Below are 14005 nucleotides of genomic sequence, written 5' to 3' on the forward strand. Positions count from 1 at the left end.
CTAAAAGGGTAGAGCCACCTGTGACTGAAATAGACTTGCCATTGTAATCTGAAATCCGGCCACCCTTCACGCATACAATAGGCCTCTCCCCTCGACCAAGTTTGTCCTCAATTTCCGAACCTTCATCTTCGGCCTTTGAATCCCACAGACACATGTCTATACTGTGGCTAGATTCATCGCTCAAACAAAGCATCCTCCTCCTCATGAATGCTCCAGAATCCTTAGGAGAAATGTTTGTCTGTCCAATCCACATTACACCACCAATCACGTCTACAAATGTCTCTTGGCTGAGCTTAGAAGCATCTAAAACACTCGTTCTTTTAAGAAAAACATTTGGAATACGTAGATCGTCCTCCACACGCTTGATCTCCATAGTCTTGCTTGCTTTTATCTCCCAATTTGATTTATATGGTGTATATGCTGGTTTAGAGCGCTGCACACCACTGTTCCCTGAAAATATATAGACACTGCCTTGCTCAATCTCGCTTGAAAGACGCTTTGCATTCTCGCCAAATCCAACAATACGTATTTCAGAACTTTCTGCATCGGCAACATCAACTGACATAACACACCCAGCTGTGCCTGTTTCAAAGAATACAAGTTTCCCTTTGTGTGTCACCCTGGCACGTAAAGACCAACGGTAGCAGTGGTCGTTGATATCCTTAATAGGCATCTCATTGATCATAAGCTTCTTAGAACTCTCTCCCTTAACATGAAACAGAGAAAAAAAAATGTAATAATAAATCACAAATCAAATATTTTGCATGCATAAAACTAGAAGAAATCATTAAAAAAATGGTAACGTACCTTATGATTAAACTTCTGACTTCGTTTTTTACCCTTAGAAAATAAACACTGCTAAGTCAGATAACAAAAGAAAGAAAGAAAGAAAGAAAGAATAAATATTTACCGTTAAAGGATCCCCAGCAACATCTTTCGCTGGTATTTGTTTCCATTCACCACACTCCATAAAGGACAGGTCCGAAACAATGAGTGACCTATCAAAATATGTTATAAAATGGAAATGTAAACAGGGAAAACATACTCTTTTCCATTTGTTGTGCAAAAACCATAATCAGTAAATCTCACAAGACTATTTACACGGACATCCCAAGAGTCTATGGCACTTGACACACGATAAGAACCAAATGCCTCCAAGCATTCCTTCTCATCTGTTACACAGAATCTTCCCACTAAATCTCCAGGTTTGGAATCGATCTTCGTAATACGCAGGACAATCTCATCTGTGGAATTGTCCTTAATCTTTTTTATGCCATCCACCGTGCATCTCACGTGGTCTCCCATCGTCTCTAAGAATTGATTCAAAACCTAACTTACAAATTATGTACCCCTTCATGTCAATAAATGCGCTGCCCAATGTACTGCATATCGAAGGCACTTATATTGTATGAGGAACATGTATATATATGTTATGATTACCTTCAATAATTACATATATTAAAACTATGTATGTATGTACCTAATCAGGCAGTGAGCTATATTGTTCTGAATGAGGTTTTAATTTATTCAATATGAAAAATTACCATTCATTAAATAACAGTGCTGTTCCGTGCCAACATTAATGCTTCAGTGCATTCGATTTGTCTCGTGAATGATTTAACACTGATCTCGCCATGTTATGGTTTAATCTCTTGCTTGCTATTACAGTGAGAAATGGGCATTGATGTGGCTGGAAACAGTCTTAAAAAGTGATGTCCATGTCACTCTGTGAAAATTAAGTCATAAAAAAAAGGAAACAGTATATTTTTCTAGACTGATCTGATCTGTGATCTTAAATCTATAAACTATGATCTTATACAAAAACTAAAAGAAAAGAAAGGACGATGGAAGTAAGATAAATAGCAAAATTTGAGCATTCTATGCTGGATACAAAAGATGAATGGTCGTCTTGGTTTTGCTCTTTTACTGGCTTAAAACAATGATTAAAACATGATATAGATTAATGACATTACAATAGTAATATGTATGAGACATTTCATAGGGGATTTTTTTACAAATCTAATTGACCATCGTAATTTCCAAAGAACACAAAGAACTCATTCCTGTTTGCAAGACAAAGCCTTCTGAGCCAAAGTACCGAGTTTTCTTTTTTTCTTAGATACCTCTGTCGCCACTCGTGAAGTGCTCTTATCACCATCTGAAAGCATTGTCGCAGAGGCTTCCACTGCATAATCACATATGTTCTCACTTGGTAACAATGTCAAAATGTTGCTATGGCCTCATGCTCGCCTTGTATAAGGTCAAAAACTTTTCCACGTCTGTAACTTTTTGGGGAATTTTCCCAAAAGTCCTCTACCATTTGAGGCGAACAATGGAACAATGGGATTCCATTCGAAAATTCAGTATTTTCAGTATGCGGTCTTGGCGAAAATCATGACAAATAATCAAAAGGAGAGATTTGAACCAGAGATTTGTTGCATTTCAAAATAATAACTTGGTATCACTGCATTTCCTCTGCCAAACAGACTTGGCCAGTTTAAGGAAGATCTGTCTCTGATCATTCCGGTTGCAAAGGTACAACTCTTTCCTGCTATACATTGTCACGTATGTTATTCCAGGATAACATTGCATGGCACTTCAGGATAATCCCAAGGATAACGTCACTGTAGCAGAACTGAGCATGCAGCAACGATAGTGATATCACAGAAGAGGCCATAGTGGACGTCGTTACTGCCGTGAGAAAGCAACCACAAACTTGATGAAGTTTCTCAACTTCCTGAAAGACTTATAGTTGGCTTCTGAATACCCGCTAAAAAACTGGAATTACGCCCTATCTGCCTATGTCCAGAACTCCATTGATCCATGTGTGGACTCGTGCAATGTGATGCTTGCTGTAGTCAAACTGCTGCACAAAATCTAAAAAAACTTTAAATATGTATTTCTATTTGGTCAGAGCTTCTTTGGCCAGCATAGTTACAAGGAAGCCATAGACCGCTCAAACCTAAAGCAACCTAGCATTTGTGTGTTATCCAATAAAAGACTAACTTCCCCATAGCATCCGTTGAACATTAAGTCTTTCATGCTTGGATCAGATTCCAAGCAAGGATCCAAGCATGTTTAAAAACGTTCTCTACTTCTCTCACTTGACTGGATATTTGATTGATATAGGTTTTAAGACAGTTTGGGACTCAGATGTCCTTTGCTGTTAAAAGATGGAAAACTCTGTGTTTACAGAACTCGAGCTTTTAGAAATAAGCATCTTTTAAAAAAATGGCTATTTTTAAAATAACGAAAAGTGAAGGACTTCAAGGTCAATATAAATAGTCAATGAATGAAACTTCAAAACAGTCTGATTTTGAGTCACTTTTCTCCAAACAAAGAAAACAAGTATGCACCTCCAGACTGAATTTTTTTGTCATTACAACATATGTCTTATTGTCCCATATGTATTGCTGTACAAAACAAAAGGATGTTAAAACACCATCTTTGAATGGAGAACGCTGTGAGGACTACCAGTGCTGCGAAACAACATCTTGAGGACAGGTTTAGCTGTTAAATTGTTTTTAACGTTACATATGACAAACGTCGTTCCTATTTATACAGCTCAAGCAAGCTGGGGAAGATTTGCGAAGCACAAAGATTCTCTCTGTTGCTTTTGTTTATCATTCCACTCGTTGATTTCTACAGGAACACATGGTTAGAGGAAGCTTCTTGTGAGATCGAAGCTGCTGTTAGGAATAGTTTGGACAAGGTTTAACTCGAGTTATTTTCATGCATGCTAAGTGGCTCCAATGTGGAAGTGTAGGCACAGGCCTGTGAACTTAAATCCATTCATTTAATCCAGCTCCGAAATGTCATATCTATCCCAGCGGAGCTGGATGTCACTCTATGCCCATATTCATCATTGACATAGTGACAGAAATCATTCACTTGGATTACTTTTGTTCTTTTTCAAAACAAACTAAGGATTTGAGATTGTTTTGGACAGAGTCTAAACCGTGCCATTGTTTTTGTTGTATAAGAGATCATATTAAAGCATGTGGTCATGTTAGAGGATGTATGAGATCTTGCAGCAGAACTGAACTTTGAAGTATTAATGGTAGGTACATGCTGTATAGGCTCAAGAGCATTCACAAGTTGCCTATCCTCATAGCGCTCTTCAGAAGTACAACAAGGATCACAGAAAGTTAATGCATGTTCTAGATGAACACCTCACGTCTTATTAAGACAGATAATTCATTAAAGTTTAGTTCTAAAGTCTTTTAATATCTTCCTTCTAGAGAGAACATTAATATCAATATAGATAGTCAAAAAAAGAAACTCTGAAACGCTTTGCTCTTGAAGTATGAGTGGTGCTAATACTTTCCAACCACAGGTAGCAAATAGGCACATCTAGAGTAAATTTCTTTGTCATAACGATATATGTCATTCCATCCCATATGTATTGCTACAAAAAGGAAGTTGTTAATCTCTCAACTCTAAAACATATAAGCATACCTCTTGGAGACCACACCATAGGTTATATTGATGAATTAATATGTCTTGGTCTTCATTTTCAGTTGCAGATACAAAAAGCTTGACACCATCAAACTGTTTCATGAATTGAAGTTCCACACACACAAATGTTATATATGTAAAGCATGGATCTCCACTAAAGGATGATAATTCTGGGACTGGCATGCAACCATGCTAAGAAAACATAGAAACAAAAGATAATCAGTAACAAAAAAGGATCTCTTTAACTAATCATCATACATGATAATTTTTGAAATGTCTCAGATGACCCTGTAAAATTGCTTTAATAGGGTCTTTAACAAAACAAAATGATGCTTCATGTAGGTTCATTAATAGATTTTTCAACCACCATATCAGAGACATATGTCCTCTAACTATTGGAGGAGTGCAAGACATAACTTCACCATTGTTCCAAAAATTCTTGGAGCTAATAAATATATCTCCTGAAAAAATATTGATAAAATATAACTTCTTATTATTTAATGAACTTCCGAATGGAATCATTCCTAATTCAAAACCAATGTGCATAGCACGCAACTTTAAAGTTAAGGAACAAATCTCCTGAATATGCAGCATTTTTGAACACATAAACGTGTTGTTTGTCCAGTAACACCCAATCAAACCTCCATATTCCTGATTTACAAAACCCTCGAAAATAGAACGACTACACTGTCCATTCATCGATAGTAAGAAACACCTCAGTGACTGTGGAAGTGGCACGTGTAACTCGCTTTCAGCTTCGTCTAATATTTGGTTGGGCATTCTTCCCAATATTGTTGGGAAAAATTCATGTGCCTTGAGATGTATATAGAATTTCAATTGAGTGACAATATTCCTGGTTTGCACAACGATGTCAAAGTTGTATCTTTTGAATGTCATATACCAGCTCTTGTAAGCCTCCTGCATTGAAAAAAAAATTAAATATTAAAACAGAATATGAACAAAATAAACCTTATATGTTCCAACACGTAGGCCTTCAAAGGTTATTGGTGAGCATAATGCAAAATCCCATTGACAATGCTTCTTCCAGTTTGTTTCCATGTTACACCTCCTGTAGAATTGTTTAGATAGGCAAGAAAAAATAGCGTTGTTGTAGCCTCTGGTAGTGGCAATCCTATACACTAGCTCAAATGGAAGAAAAGGAAGGCGGCCACAGTAATCCATAACTGAAATTAGGTTTAGGTTAAAAAAATATGGAAACAGCATTCGTTTTACAACCCTTCCACTTTTGCCAGAATATGTGGCTACAGGTACGAACACATACTACTCATCATGTTAATTGTGAATGAATTTTCCTTTATATAGCTTCCTCCTGATTGGGTTCAACGATCAATGGAGTGTTCTTTTTCATGCGAAAATGGTGATAAAGTCTTTTTTGTGTTTGAAGAAAACAGTGAATTCATGTTTGAACTTCTAAACAATGACTATAGAGTTTCAAATTCAAGACTGATACAAAATGGCAAGAATTCCTGTGCAAACAGCAAGCAAAAGTAGGAGACATTTGTAAGATAAAATGTGAAGATGGACAGATTGTTGCAAAGATACATAAAATTAGACAATGCTAGAAGAAGCTTACATACTAGCTTTATTCTTTCTCTATGTAGGGCTAAACAGTGCTTTTTGCAAATTCCATAACAAAACAAAACAAAAAATAGAAAAAAAAAACTTCATTATCTGGCTCTATACTACAGAAGAAAGAAGATACTTGCTCCAGTGTCGGTTGCTACCATGTCTTCCTCACTTCATCGTCGTCATCATGTCAGCTGCTGCTTGATCGCCAGTAGTTGTCGTGCAAATTCTCTCCTTCTCAAGCTCCCGATGCACCGCCACCACTAGCAGGAGCACTGTTGGTGTTGGATCCTATCAGAACAAACACGGAAAAAAGTTAGAATGAGTGAATGAAGAACAAACAAACAACTCATGAAATTTCAAATACATACCTGGAGGACTTTTCCGGTTACTATTGTCACTAGCAGCAGCACTGCCTTGATCAGAAGACAGGTTTGGGGGTGGTCTTCCTGCTGATAGTGTTGCCCTCGTCCTCACTACGACCACTGCCGTACTCATTGGCGTTGTCATCAGCTCCCCGATGTCGTGCTGCTAATCGTGTTAAGCATGCTCTCAAAGAGGCCATCTCGTTTGGACAGACAGCATCTTGCGCCGCCTGAAGCAATGCCATGCCTTCTTGCGAGACAGGATTACAGCCAGAGCCAAGCCCTAGGAGATGGTGACGCACATGAGTAGCTGTACCTGTGCATTAGACGCCACAGATATTGCATCTCCCCAGGGCACTAACCTGTCTGACAGAATGGTTCATGCAGAATGCTTGCTTGAGACTCTCCTCGCCAAGCTCACGAATAATAGATATGGAGACCTTAACTGAGGTCAATTAGCCTTATAATAAAGACTCCTCAGGGGATCACCAAGTGCTCTTCCGTGTTCTCATCGCAAGTTCCGAAGTGTAAGAACAAATGGCTACAATAAAACACCAATACATAGTTTCTGTTCTTGCATTGCACCAGAGAAAACTCCAATGTCAGATAATAAATTGTGAGATATTGTTTACTTGTTCTTGGTTTTTATGCTGCTCGAGAAATTCAGTATTGTCAGTATGCGGTCTTGGTGAAAATCACAACAAAGAATCAAAAGGAGAGATTTGAACCAGATATTTGTTGCATTTCGAAATAATAACCTGATACCACTGCGTTTTGTCTGCCAAACGGATTTGGCCAATTCAGGAAGCTCTGTTGTCTGATTATTTTGGTTGCAAAGGTACAACTCTTTACTGCTATACATTGTCACGCATGTTGTTCCAGGATAGCATTTTAAGGCACTTCAGTTCAATCCCAAAGATAATGTCACTGAAGCAGAACTGGGCTATCCATTTTTCTACACGAAGCTAGCACGCAGAAACTACAGTGATATCAGAGAAGAGGCCATGGTGGACGTCGTTAATCCTGTGAGGAAGCGACCACAAGGACTTGATGGAGTTTCTCAACTTCTTAAAAGAGTTATATTTGGCTTCTGAATACCTGCTAAAAACTGGAATTACGCCCTATCTGCCTATGTCCAGGACTCTGTTGATCCATGTGCGGACTTGTGTAATGTGATAGTCAAACTGTTGCACAAAATCTAAAAAATCTTTAAATACATATTTCTATTTGGTCAGAGCGTCATATTAAACCAAGAACAAAAAGACTTAGACCAGCATAGCTACAAGGAAGCCATAGATCTCTCAAACCCAAAGCAATCTAGCATTTATGTGTTATCCACGAAAAGACTAAGCTCCCACAGCATCCGTTGAACATTAAGTCTTCATGCTCTGGTGTTCTGATGCATTTTTTTAGCATTGATTAGACTGTAGTTCAAAGAAAGATAATCACTTAAAGTTTATCCATAGTAATGAAAAGACCTTGAATTTAAATTTATGAAACAGATATTCTCTATTATAAAAACAGTTACAACAAGACTAGCTTCAAAACATTTTCATGTGTACCTAGGTTAATAAATACTTTCTTGAGGAAATGGCAGATAGAAGTAATGAAGCAGAAAAAATGGAGAAGTGGATGAAGGCTACAGGTGAAATAGAGAAAAGAGGAATCAAGCGTGTATGCCGTCGTGACTTCATGATAAACGGAAGGTAATTTAGATTTAGATTCGAAAAGATGGTTAATGAAACCTTGTGAACGTGATAGATTCTTTCCGACTGACAGTCAAGCACGAAAACTTGATGTGCTTGGGTGTCCACCATCAGAATACATGTATGGCTTTGCTAGCAGCGATGGGGTCTCAAGAAAGATTACAACATATATAAGCAAAGTCAAACAGTTCAAGAGAATCAACAAGAGAAAGAATGTTGCACCAGGTAAGTGTGGATGTTATACTCTTTGTTCTCTACTTTTTTTTACAAAAAAAATCTATCACATGCAGGATTGACTGTATTCACAGCACAGATTCTAAATGGCAAGAAGTATAATAAGAATCGCCTACCAAACAAAGCAGAAGTACAAAAGGTATTTGATAGAAACACAAGAGGAATCCATCCGTATGTCTTCTCGGCATTGCATTATGGATATGGCGTTCCATTTGACGTGTGTAAGGAACTAAAAAAGGAAATGGCTCAACGGCTTCTTAACAGTATGAATGAGTACCATCCAAAGCGAGGGGTGGAAAACTGGAAGCCAATCCGTCTTGAAGGCATTGTGCTGCAAATTAGTCCGGACTTTGCTAAAGAAATATTCGAATACAATCCATTCGATGATGCTGAAGATATGCTTGACATATGTATGAAGAAAAAATTGTTGTAGATTAGACTTTATAGAATAAAAGTAATATTAGTCTATGAAAAAATTGTTATTAGTATTTGAAAAGACCAGTTTGACATAAAAGGATCAAAATCATCAGGTTCCAACTGTCATGCATGCAAAGTGAAGATTTAATTCAGACTTAATAATATTGAAGTAGCATACAATGAAGCACTAAAAGAACTCTCAATATTATTTCAACAACACAATAGAAACTTATTAGAATTTGAGTTACCCAGTTTAGATACAACTTTAGAAATAATAGTTTATAATAATGAAGACCAAGAGGTAGAATGTCATATGCTTCTTATGCCATTGTGACATATGCCCCATATAGCAAATTTGTGTTGATAAAATTCCATCATTGTGACATTACAACGTTTGAGTGTATTGCCGTTATCTGTGTATTTTATATCATTTGACCATCTGTCCTCTCCACTGGGAAAAAGCATTGGGTAGATCATAGGGTCACAACATGATGAAATGATTGATATTTCCTGCATTGATTCTTCCTTTGGATAGACTGCTATACTACGGTCAAATGGTGGGTTCCTGCTTGGATTTGTAAAAATGGCAGCAATTTCATTTGAACACGGTGCATTGTATCTTCAAGAATTTATTGTGTTCTCTCCCTTGATGTACATGACAATCTCTTGTGATGAAAGAGACATCTCATTCTCAAGTTCGTGCAACATCTTGAATGCTTTTGCATAGGGATTGATTTCTTGTAAGAAAAAACAGCGTGAAATCCTCACCAAAATGGTGGAAACTTGTAAAGTCCTCATGAGGGTGAACTATGAAGAAAAGGAATGGTCTAGATGGCTTGTGAAGCTCGGAAATGGTAACCTACCTAGCCTCCAAGGATTCAACCAAGAAGTTATAAAATTACCTCTAATATTGACATCCAGAGAAAAAATGATAGATAATGTGTTTGGGAAGCATATACATCCAAATGACCCAAACCTATCGCAGAAAGCTATTCTCGTGAATTTAAATGGTCTCTCTCTATAAATGAACGACCAAGTTCTTTCGAGAATGACTGGCAGAACAACAACATACAGAAGCATTGACATTGTAGAAACAGATTTGGAAGAAGAGATGTTGGACTATCCCGTAGAATTTTTAAACTCAGTAACACCATCTGGAATGCCTCCACACAGGCTACAGATAAAAATTGGATGTATTGTAATGTTGTTACGCAACATTGACACCAAAAAAGGCCTCTTTAATGGCACTAAACTAATTATAACCAAGGCACTACCAAATGTTATAAAAGCTGAACTTCTACATAATGATATGCAAGGAAAAAAAGTCCTCCTCATATGCCCAGAACCATAATATTTATATGAAAAACATTGTGTACAAAGAAATTCTCTAGGATTCATGTCACTAATGTAACAGATGTCCTATCTATCCCAGCGGAGCTGGATTCCCTGCTAGTCAAACTCTTTATTTAAAGTTGCTATTTTGGCATCGGCGTCACATATTCCATTTTAAGAATATTCAATTTTACTTATGGTAGATACGATTAATCTGACTGTCCAAATCTGTGACAATTGATATAGACGGCCAAGATGGCAATATGGGAGGTACTGTTTCAATTCTAGATTTGCAACCGCTCCATCGACTGGGAGGGAATGCTTTGCTTAAGTATGCTTTGCAGATTGATATGTAGATGGTACGTTTCATTTATCCTATTTCTAACCCTAGAAGGGATTTGTCTCTGTTTGTAGAGTTCGTAGAATTACCGAGTTCGTGAAGAAAAGAGTCACACTTATGGAAAAAGTATTCAACAGAGAATATCATCTGGTAAAAGAGTCTCCACTTCCCTATTGTCGTCCCTGCGATTCTAACTTGAGATGTTCCAGGATGACCAAGATATTCCGGCCAATTGCAGCAACGGTAGCGTCGAGCCTGGCGAGGGACCAAAAAACCTCCTACCAAAAGCCACAACCTACATTTGTTCCTTATCCAACACCTTTGAGTGAGTTCCTTTGATTTAGACACTAGAAAAAACTCTAATGCGTTCGTTTTTGAACAGCTCCGGAAGAAGTCCTGGGAACGGCACTGGATAACGATCCTCAGCGGCTGAAAGTCCCAGCCTATTACAACGAGGTTGTGTTTGTTTCTCCATTTGCAAAGGTTTGAGAGGCTCACGGCTTTCTCTGTGTCGTCATAGTTGTGCTCGATGATCAGCGAGAACAGGCTCAAATTTACGCTGGAAAAAAAAAAACGCCGGCATCCGCCTGCGCAGGTGCATTCGACAGATCGACGTGTTCTGCTCGGAAATGCGACAAGGATTGGGAGTGAAAGGCGAAGAGGCTATGGTGGATGGAGCTCACGACAGGGACAACGTCTCGGACAACAAGGGGATTCACGTTGTCATCGACGACTAGAATCAAGGTTCTTCACTCTTCTGGTGGGATCGCGCAGGGACGTACACCTGGAGCAAGCCTGTGATGAAAGGAACGCACCCTTCTCCTCGAGACAGCCACAGCTCAACGGCCGTTGGGTCTAAGCTCTATGTGTTTGGTGGTACCAATGGAACCAGCCTGCTCAACGATCTCTTTGTTTTGGATACTGGTAAGCTTTGAGTTCTATCATTTTTTTTTCTTGTTCTTATCATCTGATGCAGCTACCACCACCTGGGGGAAACCCGACGTTTTTGGTGATGTTCCTGCTTCGAGAGAAGGACATAGCGCGTCTCTCATTGGTGACAACCTGTTTGTGTTTGGGGGATGTGGGAAATCCAGCGATCCCTCAGAGGAGGAGTACTACAACGACCTTCATGTTTTGAACACGAGTAAAATCCTGTTACCTTTCCTTGTTTTCTTCTAAACTTGTTTTTTTTCCTATAGATACTTTTGTCTGGAAGAAGATTTCTACCACTGGAGTCTCGCCTATTCCTCAGGATAGCCATACCTGCTCTTTCTATAAGAACTGTTTCGTTGTCATGGGTGGCGAGGATGGTGATAATGCCTATCTAAACGATGTTTATATTCTGGACACAGGTACATACATGGTGCTGGTTTTAAACTTGCGAATTCATTTGCGTTTCCAGAAACAATGGCATGGCGGGAGGTAAAGACGACTGGTGCGGAGCTGATGCTAAGAGCCGGGCACACAACAATCAGCCATGGAAAGTATCTCGTCGTGTTTGGAGGATTCTCCTATGATCACAAGCTATTCAATGACGTCCATACTCTCGACTTAAGTACGTGAGTCTCTCATGGGGCTTTTACTTATTTTGTAGCGACTGGTGTTTGGGCGACTTCGAATCCCTCTGGTCCCGGGCCTTCTCCACGTTTCTCCCTTGCAGGAGATTCCGTGGACGCAGAGCGAGGCATATGATTCTTCTATGGGGGATGTAACGAAGAGCTTGAAGCTCTGGATGACATGTATTTCCTCGACACAGGTTGGCTTCTTCTTTAATCGACATTGCTGCCATTCTTGACAATATGGTTGCCATTTTTCTGTGAAGAGATGCTGAGGGAGAAAGATCCATCAGAACCAAAGCTATCCATGCGTAAGGAACTTAAGAGAAGGCGGCAAGAGTATCATGCCACGCCATTCGTGCTAGACAAGCAACGGGATGCAGACAAGAGCTTGGTTTCATCTCACGGAGGTATCTGCAGAAAAACTTGGATCTCTCCAATTTTTCCCTGTCAAACTCATGCTACATAGTTTCAAGCTCATGTTCAGCCGCTAGGCGAGAAGATGTTCGAGGCTAAAGTAAGCGACGTATTCAACTACGGATACATGTTAGAAGCGTCCATCAATGGGAAGCTTTTCCGTGGGCTGCTCTTCTCGTACAAGCCTGGCTTTGCTCAGGCAGTGCAATCTTACATGGCGAGATTTGTTTCGTTTGATCCTCAGTTACTCTCTAACGCCAGGAAGGAAAACATCACAGGAGGAAACGTTTCTAACTGTCCTCTACATTTTATATGGGAAAGACTCCAGTCTCGACATGGAAGAGACTTTCTCCTTCTACTACATTGTCAACCAAGGCATTCAGGCTCTCCCCATCAACTTCCTCGGCACTGCCTACAACAAAGCCATATGCGTTGTACATAGCTTTGTGACGTTTTCTCATTTTCAGGCGGAGGCAAAAGCTCATCAAGCTTATCCAGGACGTGATCAACCAGCGCTTCTGGAAACCCGCAGGAAGCAAGCATTCTTTCGTTGCTCATGGATCAGCTGGATGACAAAAAAGAGGTGCTGGAAGACGCTCATATCATAGACATGCTCAACATGTACATGAACCCTGGTCACAACTCAACAGCTCATGTCATCATGTGGCTGATTTCCTAAAGAAAAATCCATGATGTGCTTGAGAAAGTGAAGATAAACATTTCCAATTTCATACAAACTTTCCTTCATACAAAATTTCTTCTTTAGGCCACATCCAGACTATTCTGTAAGAGTTTCCAAACTTCTGTAATTAAAAAAGAAAAAAGTATTCTACTGAATTGTACCTCATACAAGATGATACGCTATGTATTCTCATGCCTCCACTGTTCTAATTCATCTCTGTCGCTTCTGTATTTCGAAGGAAACACTATTTATAAAAACTCTGCATTTATGGTTACCCTTTTCTCCAATGGACCTAATGACGACATGTTCAAGACAGAGTCAAACTGGTAGGTATTCTTAAAGAACCATAGAACTGAACACCATCTCTTTAAGGGCAATTTATGAGGCGCTTGTGAGGCTCTGAAGTGTTAACCTCCTCTGGATATCTTTCAATAACGAGAAAAAACCTTTAAACTATGAAAGGTACTTTTTCACTGCTTCTTTCATGTTTTATGGAGTCAAGTTACAGCTTCTGGAATTCTATGAGCAGCATCTGAGGAATGTCTAGGGAATGAGAAATAGTAAGGTGTAGTATGATATTTTCTTGTTCTAATAAATAGTTAAATAGGAGTACATTGTACTGCCTGTTGTAGCCTTTGTGGCTTTGCTTGACTACAAAACAATGCTTACAAAGACAGAATTACACAAGCAGAGATTTCATAAAAAAAAGTCAGTCTCTTGCCACTTCACTCTCAAACAATGAAAGCAAATAATGAATCACCCAAGACAAAATGTGGAAGAAGAATAGAATTGGATTCATCACCTTTGCGAATACCCAGACAGACATATATCCTTGCAAGAGGAAGAGATCTAACATCAGTTGCATTGCTTGACACTAGATTCAGGAGCCTCCTTAGAATGGCTTGTGGTGG

At 39.0% G+C, this 14005-nt stretch overlaps 1 protein-coding gene and 2 long non-coding RNA genes across 3 annotated transcripts in view; 2 read left to right on the top strand and 1 right to left on the bottom strand.

Annotated features, from left to right (window-relative positions):
* The window catches only part of LOC9648492 (replication protein A 70 kDa DNA-binding subunit A), a 2299-nt gene extending 994 nt beyond the window's left edge, over positions 1 to 1305 (bottom strand). Inside the window, exons 1-3 of the mRNA XM_002994327.2 lie at positions 1046 to 1305; positions 911 to 998; positions 19 to 706 (exon numbers count right to left, since the gene is read on the bottom strand). Coding sequence (XP_002994373.2) covers positions 19 to 706; positions 911 to 998; positions 1046 to 1305 — 1036 coding nt within the window. The remainder of the gene's footprint in view (positions 1 to 18; positions 707 to 910; positions 999 to 1045) is intronic.
* Positions 1306 to 10693: 9388 nt separating this feature from the next.
* Positions 10694 to 10989, top strand: LOC9648491. The gene is made up of 3 exons (XR_002991444.1): positions 10694 to 10764; positions 10822 to 10895; positions 10960 to 10989. It is a non-coding gene; the product is annotated as an uncharacterized LOC9648491 (long non-coding RNA).
* Positions 10990 to 11878: 889 nt separating this feature from the next.
* LOC112343859 lies at positions 11879 to 12387 on the top strand. The gene is made up of 3 exons (XR_002991443.1): positions 11879 to 11994; positions 12034 to 12195; positions 12262 to 12387. It is a non-coding gene; the product is annotated as an uncharacterized LOC112343859 (long non-coding RNA).
* Positions 12388 to 14005: the final 1618 nt, after the last annotated feature.

Source organism: Selaginella moellendorffii, unplaced genomic scaffold (assembly GCF_000143415.4).
Source record: "Selaginella moellendorffii unplaced genomic scaffold, v1.0 SELMOscaffold_239, whole genome shotgun sequence".
Classification (NCBI taxonomy): Eukaryota; Viridiplantae; Streptophyta; class Lycopodiopsida; order Selaginellales; family Selaginellaceae; genus Selaginella; species Selaginella moellendorffii.